This window comes from Bison bison, unplaced genomic scaffold (genome assembly GCF_000754665.1).
Source record: "Bison bison bison isolate TAMUID 2011002044 unplaced genomic scaffold, Bison_UMD1.0 scf7180017864205, whole genome shotgun sequence".
Lineage (NCBI taxonomy): Eukaryota > Metazoa > Chordata > Mammalia > Artiodactyla > Bovidae > Bison > Bison bison.
In genome coordinates, this window is record NW_011494777.1 from 5,522,314 (window position 1) to 5,543,680 (window position 21,367).

At 44.9% G+C, this 21,367-nt stretch overlaps 1 protein-coding gene across 2 annotated transcripts in view; it reads left to right on the forward strand.

The window, feature by feature from the left end:
- TMEM45B (transmembrane protein 45B) overlaps nt 1-21,131 on the forward strand; it is a 26,155-nt gene extending 5,024 nt beyond the window's left edge. For both annotated transcript variants that reach the window (XM_010844699.1, XM_010844698.1), the window contains exons 2-6: nt 16,561-16,756; nt 17,233-17,439; nt 18,388-18,572; nt 19,025-19,170; nt 20,195-21,131. In XM_010844699.1, coding sequence (XP_010843001.1) covers nt 16,576-16,756; nt 17,233-17,439; nt 18,388-18,572; nt 19,025-19,170; nt 20,195-20,306 — 831 coding nt within the window. In that variant the 5' untranslated portion in view covers nt 16,561-16,575 and the 3' untranslated portion in view covers nt 20,307-21,131. The remainder of the gene's footprint in view (nt 1-16,560; nt 16,757-17,232; nt 17,440-18,387; nt 18,573-19,024; nt 19,171-20,194) is intronic.
- The last annotated feature ends 236 nt before the right edge of the window (nt 21,132-21,367 follow it).

The window sequence follows — 21,367 nt, forward strand, 5'->3', positions numbered from 1 at the left end:
GCCAACAAAGGTCCATCTAGTCAAGGCTATGGTTTTTCCTGTGGTCATGTATGGATGTTAGAGTTGGACAGGAAGAAGGCTGAGTGCCGAAGAATTGATGCTTTTGAACGGTGGTGTTGGAGAAGACTCTTGAGAGTCCCTTGGACTGCAAGGAGATCCAAGCAGTCCATTCTGAAGGAGATCAGCCCTGGGATTTCTTTGGAAGGAATGATGCTAAAGCTGGAACTCCAGTACTGTGGCCACCTCATGTGAAGAGTTGACTCATTGGAAAAGTCTCTGATGCTGGGAGGGATTGGGGGCAGGAGGAGAAGGGGACAACAGAGAATAAGATGGCTGGATGGCATCACTGACGCGATGGACATGAGTTTGGGTGAACTCCGGGAGTTGGTGGTGGACAGGGAGGCCTGGCATGCTGCGATTCATGGGGTAGCAAAGAGTCGGACACGACTGAGTGACTGATCTGAACTGATCTGATATGAACCTTCAAGTTGTGAACTTTCAGAGATGTGAACATGAATTCCATCTCCATCAGGTGTGAGGGAAACTGCAGCCTGCCCTCCATCCTGTTGCTGATGATCCTTCAGCTCAACCATCTCCCCCCTCCTCTCCTTCCTCCAGTCAGTAACTCTTCTTGCCTGTTTAGGCAATACCAGCCCCTGTGTACCTGCTGTTGTACTGTACTACTGACATTTCAAGGTACTGTTCAGTTCAGTTCAGTCATTCAGTCATGTCTGACTCTCTGTGACTCCATGGACTGCAGCATGCCAGGCTTCCCTGTCCATCACCAACTCCTGGAGCTCATACCAACTCCCAGAGCAGTACCCACTACAAGGTACTGTACTATAGGATTAACAATATTTTCATTATTTTTGTGTATGTTTTTTATACATTATCTGTGTGAAAAGTATTATAAACCTATTACAGTACAGTACTATACAGCCAATTGTATTGGGTACCTAGGCTAACTTTGTTGGATTTACAAACAAATTGGACTTACAAACGCACTGTCAGGGCTTCCCTGGTGATCCAGTGGTTAAGAATCTGCCTAGCAAGATACTCGTTCGATGCCTTATATGGCAAGATCCCACAAGCCATGGAGCAACTAAGCCCATGAGCCACAACTACTAAACCAGCACTCTAGAGCCCTTGAGCCATGCTCTGCAACAAGAAGTCTGCAAACGACAGCTGGAAGGTAGCCCCTGCTTGCCACAACTAGAGAAAAGCCTGAACGCAGTCATGAAGACCCAGTGCAGGCAAAACAAAAAAGACAAAACAGACTCAGAACGGAACTTGTTTATATGTAGGAGACTTACTGTAACATTAAGATCTTCCCAGGAAGCTCCACCCAGTAGACCCCTTACATCTCACTGCTATAAAAATTATACCACACAACCACCCCAAACTGTAAGGAGCCTGAGAAAATCTAGTGTTTTAGTTGAATGTGTTGCCAATACAGTAAAATAAGGACCCTGTGAATAAGGAAGAAGGGATATCTGGTAAAGCAAATAGCAGCGTCTACCACAGTGTGCTTTATGGGTCACTGACTGTTTTCTACATCTGCTGTTGTTTTTCATTTTATTTACTTTTTATTGTTTGGTTAACTAAAAAGCAATAAACAAGACAGTGGATCTAGGGAACTTTTTGAAATTGTAGGTTCCAAGTCTGGCCCTGAGAAATGCTGATTATTTAGATCTGGGATGGGTCTATGAATCTGAACTATAAACTGGGCACTGCAGGTAATCTGAATGCAGGTGGTCACAGGACTACAACTTGAAAAAAACTGAATTTGGAGGAGTTTGGTAAAGGCTGCTTCATTTTATTCCAACAGCTTTCTGTCTCACTCCTCTTGAGGCTATCACTTTTTTTTTTTAATTCCCCATTTTGGTCAAAACAAATAAAATAGAAAAGATAGGAAAATTAGAATTCGAATTCAAGAGATCCAAGATCTAAGTAATTAATATGTTTCAGAAAGAATAGTAGGAATTATATAACAGAAGAAAACCACCCACAACTGAAGAGTATGACTTTTAGATTGAAAAGGTCTTTAAAGTGCCTAGAACAATGACCAAACCAAACAAAAAAAGCCCAACATCAACTTACAACACTGTGAAATATCAGAATATGAGGACAAAAAAAGAGAAGGCCATAAAAACTTATAATTTTAAAGAATCTGCCTGCCAATGCAGGTGCCACAAGAGATGTGGATTAATCCTTGTGTCAGGAAGATTCCCTGGAGAAGGAAGTGACAACCCACTTCAGTATTCTTGCCTGGAAAACTCCATGAACAGAGGAGTGTGGTGGGCTACTGTTCATGGGGTTGCAGAGTTGGATATGACTGAGCACACACACACATACACAAACATCTGTTAAGTTCTACAAGGTTTTTGCGGAGTCAGTACTAAGCTACCTCTCCACTTTCAATGCTTTTTGCTATGTTTTTCTTATATTTTCTATCATATTCCCAAATAACATGCAAATATTGGCTCTTTTTTTATCCACCATTCTAGATAATATCTGCTGACATCCTACCTTGAAGGATGAGGTTTATTTTTTAATTGAAGGATAATTGCTTTACAGAATTTTGTTGTTTTCTGTCAAACCTCAACATGAATCAGTCATAGGAAGGATGAGGTTTTAGCTCTCTTAAACCCTCATAATTCTACCTCACATTCACTTCCCTTTCTTGCATGGTCTCTATAGTCATATTCTAATATTTTCAGATATAGTAACATTTAGGGTTTACATTTTTATGCCTATGTAAATATTCACAACTCAGACATGTGATAAACCAAGATTTTTTACACCTCCTTTCTTGTATACCTTTTTCTCTGCCCACTGGAGTTAGTCATTGCTGCGTCTTCTTCAAATGCTTAGGTTTTGAATACGCATTACTATTAAGCTGGCCAAAAAGTTCATTTGTGTTTTTCTGTAACGTGGTAAAAACTGAGTGAACTTTTTGATCAACCTGGTACTTCGAGCCTAACCTTTGACAAGGTGGTAAAATCTCAGTAGAGTTAATCAACATCAAGTAAGTAGCCAGTTTTTTTTTTGTTTTTTTTTTTTTTTCCCTTGGAAACATCTCTGCCTCAGCCAGCCCCCATTCCTTCTCTGAGCTCCTTCTCATCCTGGGAGCTCCTGGTTGGCCCTCCTTCCTGAGTTTCCTCTGGGTTCACCAGCTCACCTTGGAGGTCTGTGATCACCAATGACTGGGACATCTTTTGCAGCTGATATGGCAGGAAACATTCCACTCCTCAGTATTAATAGAATGAGAACAGGTTTATCTGGAGTTGGCTGAACTCAAGTTTGAGGGAAGCTAAGTGTTTTCAAAACCTGTCTATGGGAAATGGGAGGAAGAGCTTGCCAGAGCAAGAAGGGCCACTAGTGAAGCTGGAGGCTGGGCAGCCATCTTGTTCACTGAGAAAGTGCTGGACAACTTCACTGAAAGTGGGGTAGGGAAATATGTTAAACTTTTCTTCCCTTGTTGCTTGAAAAATAACCCATCTTTCAAGTCCAGATATCCCCCTTTTACTCTAAGTATATTGAAGTGGCAACTGGTAACTGGCCCTCTGTTGATGACATCTGTAAGCTTTCATCTTCCTTCACCATGGCTCAACCTGCTCAAATTCTTTTAACGTAAGTTCTCTGTGCCCAAAGCACTGCGAGGCCAAACAAACTGAAATGTCAGAGTTTGGAGCAGAGAAAGGTTTATTGCTAGGCCACGTGAAGAGATGAGGTGGCTCAAGTCCTAAAAAGCCTTTAGTCCCCAAAGAGTTTCAGCAAAGCATCTTTAAAGGGCAGGTTGGGCGCGTGGGGGTGGGGATGGGGGTCGCAGAGTAAAGGTGTACAGCTCTCTGACTGGCTGATGGTGAGGCAGTAGGGCGATATCACAGGAGTTAACCTATCAGTCCTTAGGCTCCAGGAGGTCTGTGGCTATATGCTCATGGTCATCAAGTAGTTAACATCATCCACTTGCTGGAGAAGGGGAGGTTTGTACATCTGCAAAACAACTCAGGAAATGTGCATCAAATACTGTCATCTGGGTACTTCAGTTCAGGCTCTCAGTCGTGTCCGACTCTTTGTGACCCCATGGACTGCAGCATGCCAGGCTTCCCTGTCCATCACCAACTCTCAGAGCTTGCTCAACCTCATGTCCCATTGAGTTGGTGATGCCATCCAACCATCTCATCATCTGTCATCCCCTTCTCCTCCTGCCTTCAATCTTTCCCAGCATCAGGGTCTTTTCCAATGAGTCTGTTCTTCGCATCGGATGGCCAAAGTATTTCAGCTTCAGCTTCAACATCAGTCCTTACAATGAATTCATAAAGGAGCTAAAGCAGAGGATATGGGGAAAGGTCCCATAGAGTGCTTCTCAGTTACAGTCCCTTTTCATTTTTTGTTTCACAAACGGATTTTAGAACGAGGAAAGGCCATGGAAATTACCTCTTCCAAACTATATCGATTTAACTGTTGGAAACACACACACACACACAATGTGAGAGTTTCAAGTTAAGTTTTATTGGGGACAAAATGAGGACCACAGGCTGAGAGACAGCATTTCAGATGGCTCTGAGAAACTGCCATCTAAGGGAGGAACTGGGATATATAGGAGTTTTGCATCAAAGGACGGGTAGTTTCCTCTGTGCTCAGGGACTATCTCATGGAGAAGGAAATGGCAACCCACTCTACTAATCTTGCCTGGAGAATCCCATGGACAGAGGAACCTGGTGGGCTACAGTCCATGGAGTTACAAAAAGACAAAGTGACTAAGCATTTCACTTTTTCCTTCCACCCTGTTGGAGAGGGGAATTGTTCCTGGATGGTTCCTCAGCTAGAACTGGTCCATTTGTTTTGTAAGATAAGATTTATTTGAGTTGGGAGCCAATTCAATTGGAACCTGTTCTTTGGGGAACTGGTTCTTGTTGGGATAGGTGGCCTAGCTGGAATTTGTTCAGTTGTTTTTCAGGGTAAATTTATTTACCTGAGTTGGAAATTGGTTCATCTGTGCATCAGTACTGGACTTTGTGTCATTTGTGTAAGAATTTGCCTACATCTTTTGTGTTTTGGTGCCATCAAACTTATAAAAATGGGAAGTATTTCATCTATCCCGAAGCAAAACTCTTTGGGGCATATATTAGATACATTATGATCAGAAGAGTAATGGCCCCTCAATGGTTCATAATTATACAGTCTCACAGTTAGAAGCATTTTGCAAAAGAGAGAAACACTGATAACAAACCAAGGAGCTCCCTCGGTCTTGAGGCATCCATTTCTGTTGACTTAAAAAACAGTCACAACCTGAAAGTTGAGAGTTACGTTTTATTCAATGGGAATTTTTAGGACTTCAAGCCCAGGAAACAGCATTCAAGTGACCCTCAAGAGAACTGCTCCGAGGAGTGAGTGGAGAAGCCAGGTTAAATAGAAGCTTGCAACAAAAGGGAGGTAGTCTGAACATCAAAAATATTCTGTGAATTAAAGAAAACCAGATAGCCCAAGTTAAGGAATTTAGTGCTTTTCTATGTATGGGAAGATGTAAGAGTCTGGGCTCACTGAAATCATTCCTTTCGTATGCATCTCAGCTATGTGGGGCCAGTGTCCTGTGTTTTCACATCCTGAGTTCCTCCATGCTCACCGCAGGGAGTGGCTGCAGCCAATGGTTATGAGATCACGCAGATATTCTCCTCCTCCCTGAATGCCCTGAGGGCTCAGAAGCTTACACTGGAGAGCCAGATTCACTGATGATTGTAAAATCCTTGTTTACTATATGGCAAGAAATATTCCATTTCTGAATTCTGATTTCCCCTACAGGAGACCCAAGTAATTTGACAGTGGAGAGCTTCAGCTCCAGCTTGAAGCTCTGCCTAGGAAGGAAAACTCCCTTTACAAGGCATTTTGGACAAAGACCACAGGTCTAATGGGACTGAGAAGTCACATTAGTGTGGCTTTCTTGTGGCTATGGTTTGGTTTATTCTGGTTATTCTGGCAACACGCAGACATCTAGTACTAACTGCTGGAGCTTCTTTTAAGGTGTCCCACCCCACCCCACCCCCACCCACCCCCACTTCTCATTTCTTTCTCCTCAAGGCCTCTGCAAACAGGCAAGTGGCTATGGAAGCAATTGAGGGACTCTGGACCAGGCTTACTCTGGCATGTTCTGAAGGTCCCACAGCCCACTGTGCCCTGGGAGCTACCACCCAGTTGGGTGAGGACTCTCTTCTCCTCTTTCTCCTTTAAGCTGAGAAACAGGACAGTTAAAACTGTGTGGGCATGGGTCAGGCCTTAAAAGCCATTAGGGCACCCGCTACTTGAAAGGTCCCATGACAGGATAAGGCGGGTCACAGAACAGGCCAGGCTACCAGCAGGGTGTCTTCCCCCACAGCAAGATTTCCATGTGCCATCTGGCACATACTGGTTCAAGTAAAACACTGAGCCTACTCCCCTAGCCACCACTTTCCTGGCAGAACCATAAGGCAGGCTATTCAGCCTGTCTTTTCTCTTACCTTCACCTCTTTCCCCTTTGGTATTAAACAAAGGGGAAACCTAGTCATCCTAGGAGAAACCTGCCTACATCTTTGAGCTGTAAATGTCCCATTTGGTCTTCTCAGGAACCCTCCTCTTTGTTGTCTCTTAAAATGCCAGTTTTATAGAGGGTAAAGTAATTTAGAAGTTGGCTTGTCCAAGGTAATCAGAAATCCTAAATTCTCTTCCTGCAAATATTCAGCTGTCTAACCAGGTGAGCTTGACTTGTTCCATGTGGCAGTAACCCAATTTTAATACAACCTCTTTTGTAAACCGATCGGTTTTACATTGCTGTACCTGACTCAGGGCTGAAATCTTGAGATAAGTGAGACCTCTCTATTTGTGTGTTTGAATGTGGTGATGGAAGTTTATTGAACAGCGAGGTCACTCCCAAGTAAAATAAGTAAGATACTGAAACATTACTGAACACGGGCTTCCTTATACAGAAACTAAAGATACCTTTGACTGTTAATGAATGTTTGGTGCCATCTTGAGATGTTCTCTAAGAAAGCAAATACTTTAAGAAATTATCACTGGTATTTATGCTCACCAATCTACAGAATGCTAATATAAAGGTCAGCTCATGGTTGCTGAAGGAAAGTAGGATGTGTGTTTTCAGTAAAGAAGGCATGTAGATTGGAATTGCATTTTATTAAGTAAAAAGGAAGTAAGTCTGACTTAGAGGTGACTGCTGCTGCTGCTAAGTCACTTCAGTCATGTCCAACTCTGTGTGACCCCATAGATGGCAGCCCACCATGCTCCCCCGTCCCTGGGATTCTCCAGGCAAGAACAATGGAGTGGGCTGCCATTTCCTTCTCCAATGCATGAAAGTGAAAAGTGAAAGTGAAGTCACTCAGTCGTGTCCGACTCTGACTCTTAGGGACCCCATGGACTGCAGCCCACCAGGCTCCTCTGTCCTTACCTCTAATGATGAGCAAAATAAGTTATGGCTACAGAAAAGTTTGTGGAAAGTGACACTGAGGAAAGAATCTTGCTCATGCTCATCAGTTTTCTGATGATGTTGAACTACATTTATAACAAATTTTAAGTTCTTTACTTTTACATGATTTGCTCTGTATTTGCCTTTGAAATCTTTGTTACTTTGGCTAAGGAAATAACTATTGTTTCACAATGACCTATGACCCTATTGTGTTTTAAATTTTTTAAAGTTACTTTTGACAAAACTTCCCAAATCAAGTTTTAATAAAGTTCTTTGGACCTCTAGCTAACTTTGGGATGCTTCAAAGAGCCCCTAAAACACCCCAAAGGGAGATATTAAACTAACTGGGTTCACTTAGTATATTAAATTACATAGGAAGTATTGTCAAATGAGTAATACATCTTCTTAGGTTATATAGTGTGGTAAATGGTACAGGGATTCTACATACTATGTGGAATTCTGATATGTCCTGGTAATATATTATCAATCATAGTTCTAGTTATTATCTGAAACAGTTGCATGTCACAACAGTAATTGGGTTGTTTTGTCAACTGCACTATCATCAGGCTTAAACATGAGTTCTTAAGTCTTTTGTTATTATAGACAGTTATGGTTTCACTGTGATGCCTTTGCAAAAACACCTCCCCTCCAAGATTTATAAAAAGGACTTTTGCATAAATATAAGTTTCTGACTTTCTGACCATAGTGCTGAACTGAGTAAGAAATTGATGAATTCTAATGGGAAACCTGATGGCTTCATAAAGCTGTTAACAAAAAGGATTAGTTACCTAGGACTGAGTGAACTGGTAAATATGGTCATAATTTTTGTGGTTTCCATCTAAAAATTACTGGTTCAAATCTATATTTTCCAGGTGTAAGAAAAACCTTCTCCTTAAACTAATTATGACTTACAGTAACTTGGTAAATTTTACCTTTTGTGAGCAGAACTGAAACATTTACTTTTCCCCCTTTCTACCTGGTCGATCCTGCCAGTAACGTATGCTTGTCTCAAAGATTAAGCCATGCAAAAGTATGTGTGACCAGTACAGTGAAACTGCAAACAGCTCATTAAATCAGTTATGCTTTCTTTGGTTGCTCAATTATTGCAGCTGGATTACAATTAGTTATACTGATCACTGTTTGAATTTGTCCTTTGGTGTGCACTGTGTCTGCCTGTGCACTATGTCACTGTCAATGATACTAGCTATATTACTTACATCCTGTCTAACGTATAAGATTGTTGTTTCTGACAGTAATCAAAGTGTAATCAGGCTTCCAACAAAACGTCTATGGCTAAACATCTTGAGAAAATAGGTCATATTTATAACATAAAATAATTGCAGTAGTGTGATTCTAGGTATGGGAAGAAGCAGCAAGGGAAAATGTCTTCTGGACTATAATTAGAGAGAATCCAGAGAATCTTTAATTATTGATGGGGCCTAGTCCAAAATTTAGCAACTGGAATGGCATATCAAGAATTTTTGCCTGAACTGGAATGAGTCTTCCAGCACCATGGGATAAAAGTTGATCATGAAATGTCTCCCAAATATTGGTCAAATTCTTAACCAAGAGAGAAAGACCTGAGAAGTGCAATCAGCAGTTGCAGCCCTCCAACATGAGCCAGCGAGCCCCAAGGAAGCAGAACTCCTGCCATCTGGTGATCATCAGCTGAGGCCACTCCCTATGGTGAACCCTGAGGAATACAGGACCACAGGCCCCAGATAGCTGACACGCTATCAAGGAAACGATTTACATGAGCCCTGACTCTTGCATCTTCCCATACTAGAAAAGCACAATTCTTTAACTTAAAATGCTGCCTCCTGGGTTTGAAGTTCAATATTTCCAAGTCTATAGGAATAAAGTAGGGACTTTCAAGGGGAACAAAGGAGACAAGTCTCAACATTTGGGACGTTGGCACTGGGGGTGGACACTCTGAAAAAGATCCATCTGACGTAGCAATTAGAAGAGTCATTGCCCCCTTTTCCACAAGACTTTCGAATGAACTTGGACAGTGGGAAATTGTTTCAGGGGAAAATAAATTCTAACTCCAGGTTGGAACTGTTTATTTGACCTACTTTTCACTGCTTTTGTTGTCATAATCATGCATAATGGCCTGCCTCCGAGAATCCTGCCCCTCTGCCTGACTGTTAAAAGGGCCTCGGTTCAGGACTCTGTCCACCATAGACGGCAGAAAGGGAGAAATTAGCACATTCTCTGCCTGAGGCTTACCATTTAGGAGATGTTTGCAAGATAAATGGTCTTTTTTCTTTGTTTCCTCACTTCCCCCCATCTCTGATCTATAAAAGAACCTACCATCCAAACCTGGACAAGATGGCCATTTTGAGACAATAGTCTGCATCTTTTCAATCTCCTGGCTCTCCAAATAAAGTTGTATTCCTTGCCTCAACACCTTGTCTCCAATTCATTGGCCTATCGTGTGGTGAGCAGAGCAAGCTTGGACTTGGTCGCAGCAGGAGATATTCCATCTCTTTTCAAACAATGAAATTCTGATCCTGAGAGCTTATGTATCTTACTCAAGATCATGGAGTAAGTGCACAGCAAAATTTGGACCCAGGTCTTCTGTCTCAGAGGCTAAAGTTCTTTATTAGAGCTTCAAAAATAATGGAACTTAGCCCAGGTTTGTTCTTCAGCCCTTAAGACAAGATCCCAGTACCACCTGATTTTCATGACAGTTTGAAGAGGCAATCAAGAAACATCCAGCTCCAATGCCATCCCTTCTGTGGAGCCTTCTCAAATTCTTGGGGACATTGAGAGTTACTCTATGTCCCCAAGCAATCACTGTCAGGATACCTCATGACGTTCAACTTTCACAAGTATCTAGTTCCCTGCTAGATTATAGACCCCTTGCTAGTAGGGATCCTTTCTTATGCATCAAGTCTTGTATTTCATAGGTGCATTTCATAGGTGCAGGTTAAGGAGAAAAAAACAAGGAGGAATGAGATCATCTTTTGTTGAGGAATCAAATGGAGCTGGGAGGTAACTAATCTCATTTTTGTTGTTGTTTTTTAGCTGTACTGACTCTTCACTGTGGCAGATGGGCTTCTCAAGTTATGGCACTTGGGCTCCAGAGCGTGCAGGCTCAGCAGTTGTGGCTCACAGGCTTAGTTGTTCATGCATGTAGGATCTTAGCTCCCTTATCAGGGATAGAACCCATGTCCCCTGCACTGGAAGGCAGATTCTTAACCACCAGACCCCCAGGGAAGTCCCTAACTGAGCTCTTGTTCATGGTAATTTTGTTCCATATCATACTGAATTCATGCCAGAAAAAGGTTCAGATTCATTCTGGTCTTACCCCTTTTGACCATGCTGTTTTAAGAACCCATCTCACAGAGAAAATAACAAAGGCATAGTAACTGTCAAATTCTGAAGACAAGTGATGGACTCCAGAGGTGCTTGAAGTCTCTTAGGCTAGCACAGAGTAGGGATACACCTTGCCTGAAGTTCAGGACTAAGCCACAGTCCCACTAGCCTGTTGGAACTTCCAATACCACACCCTGCGATTCTTCTGCACTCTATTACTTAAGAAGCTCACAGGAGTGGTTAAACAAGGAGCCGTGTCAGCAAAGTGACAGAAAACTGAGTCAGGCACAGTTGGTTCTATTCCAAAGTAAACGCAGACCAGAAATCATGAGTGTTTCTCCAAGGAAGGACAGATTCAGAAAGTATAAAAACCATGCTCTGCGGTAAAAGAATACGCTATCTTCTTCCCATAACCTATTCCTGACGGACCAAACACATCCCCTGTTCCCATTTAAAAAAAAAACACCCAACCACTGCCATCTCCAAGGTGACATGAAGGTTCACAGTGACTTCCCCACCTCCGGGTCAGCCACTCAAAGCAAAGGACAGGAGCCTTGTTGGTTCTGAGAGGACTAGGTTTCTCCCTCATTGAATGTGGGAATGGGAATTAGAGGACCATGGAAGAGACAAAGCTGACACTTATTACACACTGGTTCTAGTTAACTCCGAGACATTTTCGATTCATTCTCACAAGATCCCTGTGAGGTAGACGTTAAGGTCCCTTTTTAGAAGGAGGCGTACTGAGATTCAGTGAGTTTAGGGGACTCAGCCAAGGTCTTTGACTTTTGAGTCCACTGTTTTTTTCCATTCCCAGTAGAGACAATTTCAAGACTTAATGCATCCCTCCACCCACCGCCCTCACATACATACCCCATGGAAGAGAATAACATCTGGTCGTTTTGGTAAAGACAGTAGTGATGGTAGGGCACAGAGAGCGTGCTGGGCAACATCACCCAGCTGCAGGGATGCCTGGCTGCAACCGCCTCTCAGCCTTTGTACCCACACTACATGCAATATTTGTTTTTCAAGTAAGCTTCGGTGATACTTCCCTCTGTAACCTTCCTCCTCTTTCCCTCAGGCTGGAGTCCTCCCTTTATTGTCAAAACACTGTACACTGTATTAAAAGTTAATATATGTGTCACAGTAACGAAATTACCCTTCTTCAGCACAGTTTGACGTTACTGTAGGCAAACCCCTCTGCTGAAGATTGATGAAATCCATTTTCAAGAAAAAAAGGAGACAAGGGCACCAAGACAATTCAATGGGGGAAAGAAGAATCTTTTCAACAAATAGCAGGGATAACTAGATATGCAAAATAATAAAGCAACCATACCATGTGCCCAGGGGACAGCCAGAAATGCTTAATAAACAGCATGATATACCCTCAAATTATCTTCCATAATTTGACGTTCACTGCTACATAAAATAAGATCGTATTATAAGTGGTCTTTTCCATCTTTCGTGTCTCCACCAACAGAACCTCATGGAAAGCCAACACTAATTCATTCTTGACAGTGGTCACATAACATTCCACAGTGAAGACTATCCCATGGTGAAGCAGAGGTCCAGGCTGTAACAGCTGGTAGTCTATGCATCTATATCCTGTCATCACAAATTTGAGGAAATTGGCTTTAATGCTCCCCTTGCTGTGGATGCCAAGTCCTTGATTCTGCTAATTTTGAGCAAGAAAATGAAACACTTGAGAAAGAAAATGAAATTCATTTTTCCTGTTTCTTTTTCTGATCCTCTCACTCACCTCCATACACCCTTTCCTTCACAATTCCTACTTTCCCCATCTACAATAGAGGGAAACACTGGATTTGTTTTAAAAGGCACTGCATTAACGACAGGCAAGTGGCGCCAGCCCTGGCTTCTCCTTTCCTCTGCATCACTGCCCCGCCTCCTAGGACTCTCCTTTCCTTGCTCCCGACTCTTCCCCACTCTCACCTCCTTTTCTTATTTTGACAACTTCTACCTTGTCTTACATTTCAATTACCTTAAATGAAAAAGAAAGAATACAGATTGAGGGAGATGGTTAAAAACTAGGAGTCTAAGGAAAGACATGAAACCTTAATGTTCCTTTTCCAGTGATCTCAGAATGAACAGTTGCCCAAACCTCTAGCTTTCTTGATTTCCAGCTTTAACTCAAAGCTACTATCCTTCAAAACATTTAACCCTCCCTTCATACTCCCATTTTATCTCGTGTGATACCAAAAGAGAATAAACATATTAAAAGCAAGGGAATTTGTCTTTGTGGAAAGTGAAAGTTGCTCAGTCATGTCCACCTTTTTGCCACCCCAAGAACTATACAGTCCATGGAATTCTCCAGGCCAGAATACTGGAGTGGGTAGCCTTTCCCTCCTCCAGGGGATCTTCCCAACCCAGGGATTGAACCCAGGTCTCCCGCATTAATTCTTTACCAACTGAGCTTATCCGGGAAGCCCGTCTTTATGGAACCACTTTCTAATGTTTTCTTATCTGTAGCCTTTCCTTAGATTGAAGTATTTTACAGGATTCTGTGTATTCAAGGACCCTCACCCCTTAAGTGTTTCTATTTAATATTTCAGAATTTTTTTTTTAAGCTAGACTTTTCAAGGACTTAGTCTATCTGAATAGTATTGTACAAATTATTGGAAGTCTACATTTTTACTGTTCTGTTTGAAATTACTTCATTTCCTCTTTTTCAAGACCGGACCCATCTTATCTCTCTAGACAATCTATAATGTAGCTAACCTAATAACCTATTGGGCTTCCCAGGTGGATCAGTGGTAACCAATCTGCCTGCCCATGCAGGAGACGTGTGTTCAATCTCAGGTTGGGAAATCCCCTGGAGAAGGACATGGCAGCCCACTCCAGTATCCCCACCTGGGAAATCAAATGGACAGAGGAGGCTGGCGGGCTGTAGTCCATGGAGTTGCAAAAAGAGTTGGACGTGACTGGACGAGTAAACAACAACTTATCAATTTGTGCTTTTTCAATTTTTTGATATTGGAGCATAGTGATTGCTTCAGGTATACAGCAAAGTGATTCAGTTATGTATACACATGTCCTATTCTTTTTCAAATTCTTTTCCCATTTAGGTTGTTACATAATATTGAGCAGAGGTCCCTATGCTATATACAGTGGGTCTTTGTTGGCAATAATTTACTGATTTGTTAATGAAATTTCCCCTGCGCCTCTCCTCTGTCAAATCAGGATACTCGGCCTTCCAAGAAGTACACGGGAAGTTAAAACTGGTTTCTCCAGACAAGGTGCAGGTCTTAGGATCCACTGGTGTGGATTTTTAAACAGGTAGACGGGAAGGGTGAGGCTGGACAAACTGGATGGGCGCCACTCAAGCAGACAAGAACTGTTCCCATTTAGGGTTCTGCTTTTCAGAAAAATGGGGAAGGGCAAGGATTTGCAAAGCTGGCTTTCTGCACCCTGATTAGGAAAGCAAAGGAGTGTCACTGGCTTGATCTGGAGGACAGGGTTAAACATTACATGAAAATGGAAATTTTGAAAAATGTTTTCCAGTAGAGGATTAATAAAGAATGAGAAGGGGGCCTTCCAGTTATGGCATAGATAGGCAATTCCTTTCTGCAGCCCCTGCCCCACTCCCACTCCACAATAAGCATACCACTAGACAAAGTTACCAAAACCATCTATTTCAAGGAACTGGAAATTGGCCAAGGTAGACAATAAATGGTTAAGCTGTGGTGACTGTTGAGGTACTTGTTAAATAAGGTCCTGGAATGTCGCATGGTGAGCCTCAGTTTGACAAAAGCCTACAACAGAACTGAAATAGAAAAACTGGTTACCCACAGGACCTGGAAGAGCACATTGTGGGCAGCAGGCTGAAGGCAGGGGGGCAGGACTGCAGACACAGGCCCTTACTAGGGTCCGCAGATGGACTGCTTCAGGGTTCCCAGGGAAGCCAAACTGGTCAACTCAGACCAAAAAGAGCAGGGCTTGGGTACGCTTTGCAGGCTTCTCATCCAAGGGGTGCACTGTGGGGAAGGCCCTGGGACGTCAAATTTTTTTATCACTGTGACTCAGCAGCTGTTTCAAGGGCGTGCTCACGAGAGAGTAGTGTCAGTTCAAAGCCCCTGCAGGCCACCTGCCACACAGAAGGTGCTGAGGCAGTGATGCTATGGAGGAGCTCAGCTAGACTCTCAACAGCAGCATTTATTAAGAAATGATTCAGATCTTCAGGTAAGAATGGTGGGAGACTGTGGCCTTTTGACTGCATCCTAATGGGGTCCCCCTCACTCAGTCCACATGACTTACTAAGATTTCTTTTTAATGCGGACCATTTTTTTTTTTTAAAGCTTTTATTGAATTTGTTACAATACTGTTTCTGTTTTAGTTTTTTGGCCGCATAGCATGTGGGAGCCTAGCTCTCTGACCAGGGGTCAAACTCCAAGCAAAATATTAATCACTGGTTTGCAAGGGAAGTCCCCCTCAGTCCGTGACTTTCAAATAAGGTGGTGCTGGCCATGAAAACAAGTCACTTCGGCTGCCTGGACAGACACAGCTCATGATGGTGATGGGGGCAGGCTAAGAAATGTTTGGCTTCACAGGCTAAACTTGGGAATGAATGCTGGGCAGTGAGTAGGGGAAATAAATGCACAGCTTTGCTAGCCTGTGGTCAAAGTCCCAGCTGGGTGAGCAACAGGCCAACCAGGAATTTAACAGGGAAAACCCTAGAAGTGAGTCACAGAACAGTTGAGATAAAGCTCTCTGCATATCTCTGGCTGAATGACAGCTTTGTCATTTTACCAGATTTGAATGACCTTATACTCAGAGGGGTACGTAAAAACCCTTAATTTTTCAGATTAGGTGAAAAAAACAGTATTTTCAACAGAACATCTTTACAGTGAGATTTATTATCAATTAGCATTCTCATTCGTGTCTTTTGCCCATTCCTCTGTGGTCTTCTCCTTACTAATATGTAACAGCTCCGTAGTGGAATATCCATTTATCACAGCTCCTGCAGACGTCTTCCTGAACAGTTTGCCTTCTGATTGTTTTATATGTAAGATGCTTATGCAGGTCACTTTCTCTTTTTGAAGTCCCTCTTTTACCCTTATGTTTAGGCAGGCTTTTCTATTCGAAGATCAAGACGTATTTACCCATCCTGTTCCCTCCCTTCTATTTAAAAAAAAAAAAAAAAATGTAGCTGTACCGGATCTTAATTGCAGTACTGATTTTCTAGATGCGGCACGCAAACTCTTAGCAGCAGCATGTGGGATCTAGTTCCCTGACCAGGGACGGGACCTGAGCCCTTGCACTGGGCGGTCGGGAGTCTGCCACTGGACCACCGGGGAAGTCCCCCCGACCCTTTTATTTTACCCATTCTTTTAAAGCCTTGGACTTCCCTGGTGACTCAGATGGTAAAGAATTTGCCTGCATTACAGGAGACCCAGGTTTGATCCCTGGTTTGGGAAGATCCCCTGGAGAAGGGAACGGCTACCCACCCAGTATTTTTGCCTGGGAAATCCCACAGACAGAGGAGCCTGGCAGTCTGTAGTCCGTGGGATTGCAAAGAGTCAGACATGACTGGGCAACCAAGTTTCCCTTAAAAAAAAAAAAAAGCCTCAGAGCTAGTGTATTCTCCTGGGCTTGTTAACTCACTGAACAGATAAGACTTTAGTGACATAACACAGGTTTGTTCTATGAGGAGGGGCTCTTTCTTAATACAGCTTACAACTCGGAAGCCTCAGTCATGGATCATGTTTCCTACAGAAACAACCGTTTATGTTTTCATTCAGCCGCCTAACAGGTGTCTCCTTACTGCTTAGGTGTCCTGGGACTTGATGGCGAACTTCAAGGGCCACGCGCTCCCCGGGAGCTTCTTCTTGATAGTTGGACTGTGGTGGTCGCTGAAACACCCACTGAAGTACTTTTATCAAAAGGAGAAGAGCAACCAACTGACCCATCATTACCAGCGTCTCGAGATCATCGAAGCCGCAATCAGAACTTTATTTGCAGTCATCGGTAAGGTTGGGGGTCATCTGACTCAGGGAATTCTCATCAAACCCAGAACACGCAAACCATCTCCTGGCCCCCGTGTAACAACTGTCTCCACCGGTAGGGGTAACGGAGAATTTTCAGTTGGGCACCAACTATCCTACCACCGCATCCACTGGGTATCAAGCTTTGGTAGGCTGATGGTCGATAGTGCCTTTGCTGTTGGTTGTCTAGTTGCTAAGTTGTATCTGACCCTTTTGTGACCCCACGGACTACAGTTGTGTGGCTGCATTCCTATTGCTCTTTGTCCCTCTAAGGAACAACACAGGAACGTGTCTGCAGATTCCTTGGCAAATACCTTTCATGGAAACAGTGGCATCCGAGGCAGTGATGTGGGTCCACAGGGCCGTGGCCATCCCCACCTGTCCCTGGGGGTCACTCGGCCGTCTGTTGGTCCTGGAGCGGTTCTCCAGTCCCTGACCTCCATTCTCGTTTCCCTGCAGGGATCCTGGTAGAGCAGTTTGTTCCTGACGGGCCCCACCTCCACCTGTACCACGAGGACCACTGGGTAAAACTCATGAACTGGCAGCACAGCACCATGTACCTGTTCTTTGCAGTCTCAGGCATCATGGACATGCTGACCTATCTCATCACCCACGTCCCCCTGGGGCTGGACAGACTGGTTATGGCTCTGGCTGCCTTCAATGAAGGTAACAAGGTGGTATGGATGGAGATTTAAAGGGACTGGAGCACAACAGATCAGAAATATTGCAAACTTAGTTACTTTCCCCAGAAAATCCCACTCTCTGAACTTGAAAACCCTACACAGGACCTGATCCTGTGCCCTGGATGGTACAGATGAGAGACTCCATAAAGCAGTACAGGAAAGTATGGGATTTTTAGCCGAAGTCAGGTGGTGTCAGTGGTAAAGAACCGGGCGGGTAATGCAGGAGATGCAAAGGACACAGGTTCAATCCCTGGGTCAGGAAGATCCCCTGGAGAAGGGAATGACAACCCACTCCAGTATTCTTGCCTGGAGAATCCCATGGACAGAGGAGCCTGGCAGGCTACAGTCCATGGGGTCGCAGAGTTGGACATGACTGAGCAACTTAGCACACTGGGCACAGACTCCTCCTGCCCGCCTGTGCGGCTCCTCCACACACCATCAGGCAAGGAGGTAACCCTCTGGTTAGGGGAGAAGGGCTCTGCACCTCACCCTGATGCAGCGCAGTTACTGTCTGGCTCCATCAGAAGGCCCACCAGCAGCCAGGACACAGTTCCTAGTGTAACTCATGTTAACTGGGAAAGTGCAAGCATGTCGTGATCCAACCCCGTCATCTGCTTCTGTACTGCAGGAAGAACTGAATAAAGGCTGAACGAGGGTAAAACTGAATTTCAGGTATACACACACGACTTGTCACACATCGGCAACGTCTCACTGTCCTGTGTTGTACCCTACCATCTCGGTGAAGAGATGCTAAGATTCATCCTGTGATGCTTACACACTTACACACACGACCCCCGCATCAGAGTTGCCCCCGAGCGTTACGTGAACTGGCTTCCTGAGTGCTAGAAGGTCCAGCTTTCACGCAGACGTTTCCCAACGAGGCTGAGGCCAGGAGGGGCCGCTTGGGCCTGACAGTCTCTGCTCCACGCAGGCTTCCTCTTCTATTACCACGTGCGAGACCGGCCGCCGCTGGACCAGCACATCCACTCCCTGCTGCTGTACACTGTATTTGGAGGCGCCCTCAGCCTCGCCGTGGAAGTAGTCCTTCGGGACAACATCGTGCTGGAACTCTTCCGCACCAGCCTCCTCCTCCTGCAGGGCACCTGGTTCTGGCAGGTAAACCCATGCCCCTCACCTGGTGCGAGGCAGGATGAAGCAGGTGTGCTGAGCAGGCCGGGAGGGGCAGCACTGACGCACCACGCAAAGGGGCTCGGGGCCCGCTTCTCTGCCGCCCATGACCTGTGTGACCTTAGCCAGCCACAACCTGCTGATGCACAAACAAGCGAGCAGGCTGAGGTTGTCCCTGACCGACCTTCCCAGCAGAGCTGCTAACACCGTCATCAGACTCTCCTTGCTAAACTGCTCATCTGCAACGTGGGCCCTGAAACTTTAAGCAAGGCCACACTGAACCCAGAGCTAACTGAGAGCAATTCCCTGCACAGAGGCTGCTCGACACAAGCAGAGGGGTGGGGTGTGAGCTGTTTGAGTAACTGCAAACACTCTGGCGGGCTTGGGAGCTTCGTGGGCCCAACTAACGGCAAGGCTGGCTCCCCTGTTTTATCCACCAGATTGGGTTTGTGCTGTTCCCGCCTTTTGGAGGCCCTGAATGGGACCAGAACAGTCACGACAACATCATGTTCGTCACCATGTGCTTCTGCTGGCACTACCTGGCCGCACTCTGCATCTTGGCTGCCAGCTACTCGCTGGTTTACTGGTAGGTCCTAGAGGAGGCAACTCGTGTCACATGTGTCCTCCTAACCAGCCCTGTCCTGGAAATGTATCACCCCACACTTTTCTTACCTCCAGTGACCACCTCTCCTAACTGAGCAGTGCAAACACCCACCACTTGATGAGGACCAGGCATATACCTACTTCTGTGCAAGGTACTCTGTGCCTGCACACGAGGGTGATGAAATCTGAGAAAACAAAGGACCTGTCTGGTCACAGAGATCCGACAGACCCAGCTTTTGAAGGCAGTTCTGGTGGGTTTCAGGCCAGAGGTTTGACAGGAGTAGCTCTGCATCAGGACTCTGTCCTGGTTTACTCGGAGCCCATCACCTAAGCGCTGGATCCAGGCACACGTGACTCTCAGGTGAGACACAACAGCAGGTGTTCACTACAGCACTGGTCTCCAGGTCATGAGAGCAGCTCTGAGTGCCAGGCACTGCCTGTGCCCTGGCACTGTGGTTACACTTAGTATATAAATCCCCTGGCTTCACGCTTCCCCTGTGAAGGATGCACGTGATGTTTGTAGCTGGGGAAACCAAGGCTTTGCAAGAGTGGGTAACTGGGCCAAGGTCACCCCAGGAGTAAACGGCAGAGCCCAAGTCTAACCACCACGCACCTGGTCCTACCAGTTCTGTGTTGTCAGAGATGCCTCGTTCTCTCCTGGTTCCTGATTTCCCTACCCAATGCACAGATGCCTCACCCAGAGAGCTGCACACACATTAAACAGCAGGCAAGCAGGCTGTGGTTCCTTTTAGTTCTACTGCACGGTCTGTGAAATGATAAACTGGGGGTCGGGGGAGACCTACGTCCAGTCTCAATTACAACACTAACCTGTAAGTACTACTGACCCTGAGGCCCTTCATCTACCAGAGTCCTGTCTATGTGGTCAGAAAGGTAGTATTTGAAAGAGAAAGAATGCTCTGAGAGCCGGTGAATGCCTCTGCACCCCTGGGTGAGGGAGTAAGTCAACTTGGGGGCTCACCCATCTGCCCTTGCTGTCCCCATTACAGCTTCTTGACGCGGGTGAAGAGGCCGGAAGACAGGGAAGTCATTGGGATTCAGAAGCTGAGGTCGGATCACACATACCGGAAGGCCCTCCTGAGTGGCTCAGATGAGGAGTAGGGGCAGCTCCCAGTCAGCAGTGGAGGGTGGTGTGTCCTAAAGGTGCTCAGCCAGCGGTCAGCGGGCCGGCTCCCTGCCTCCACCGCCGCCCTCACCGTGATCTGCTCCCAGGGTCCCACCATCTTGCTTAACCAACTAAGGTCTGTATGGGTGTGCTATCCTGTCGAGAAAAATGAAGTCAACCTTCATGTGCGTCTCAGAACAAGGAGAAATCAGACTGAAAGTTTCAGAACAGGAAGTGACCACCCGGATGAATTCAGGATACAAATCCAGAAGAATTTACTGTTTTGATAATTTAGCACCGTTTCTCTCAAATGCGGCAGGTACTTTCCTATCAGAAATCAAGTCAATGACAGAACCTTTAGAGAGAGAATTCTAATTTTTCTAAGTAAAATAATCCACAAGCTTTGGTACTTTAGGTATTACTTGTTAAGCATTTCCTAACTAATCCTAATACTCCACAGGACTGCAATACCACTCACTGCTGATAAACAATGAAGTTGGGCCAAAGTGACTTTGTACTTAACCAGGAAGCCAGTCTGGTCCGGCTTAGGACTGAACTCAGATGTTCTTATTCCTCAGAAGTACCTAATGACAGGGTTCTGAGAGAGCTCCATAATGAGGCAGAGAAAAATGTCAGGTCAAGGGAGGCTTTGAATTTAAACATAGCTGAAAGCCAAGGATAAGAATCCTGCAAATCCTGCAAAGAATGTGAATCTTGAATGAGTAACAAACTCTGGATATGCAAGTCTTGGTTCTGGATCTTTTGTTCTTTTTTAAACTTCCTTCAACAAATACTTATTAAAGATTTACTTTGCACCAGCACAGCAATGGTTGTTAAGGATTATAAAATATGTGTCCAGCATGGAATTCAGCCTAAAGGGAGCGCCATAAGCAGTTCCATGCAGGGTGACTGGTGTCCCCAGGACACGGAGGGGAGAAGAAGGCGGGTGGGGGTGCCCTATAGAAAAGCACATCCAAGGCAGTGAGAATCCAGGTACGAACTCTCCAGTGAAGGAAATGTGGAGTTAATCAGGCTCTGTAAGAGTGAGTTAGGACAG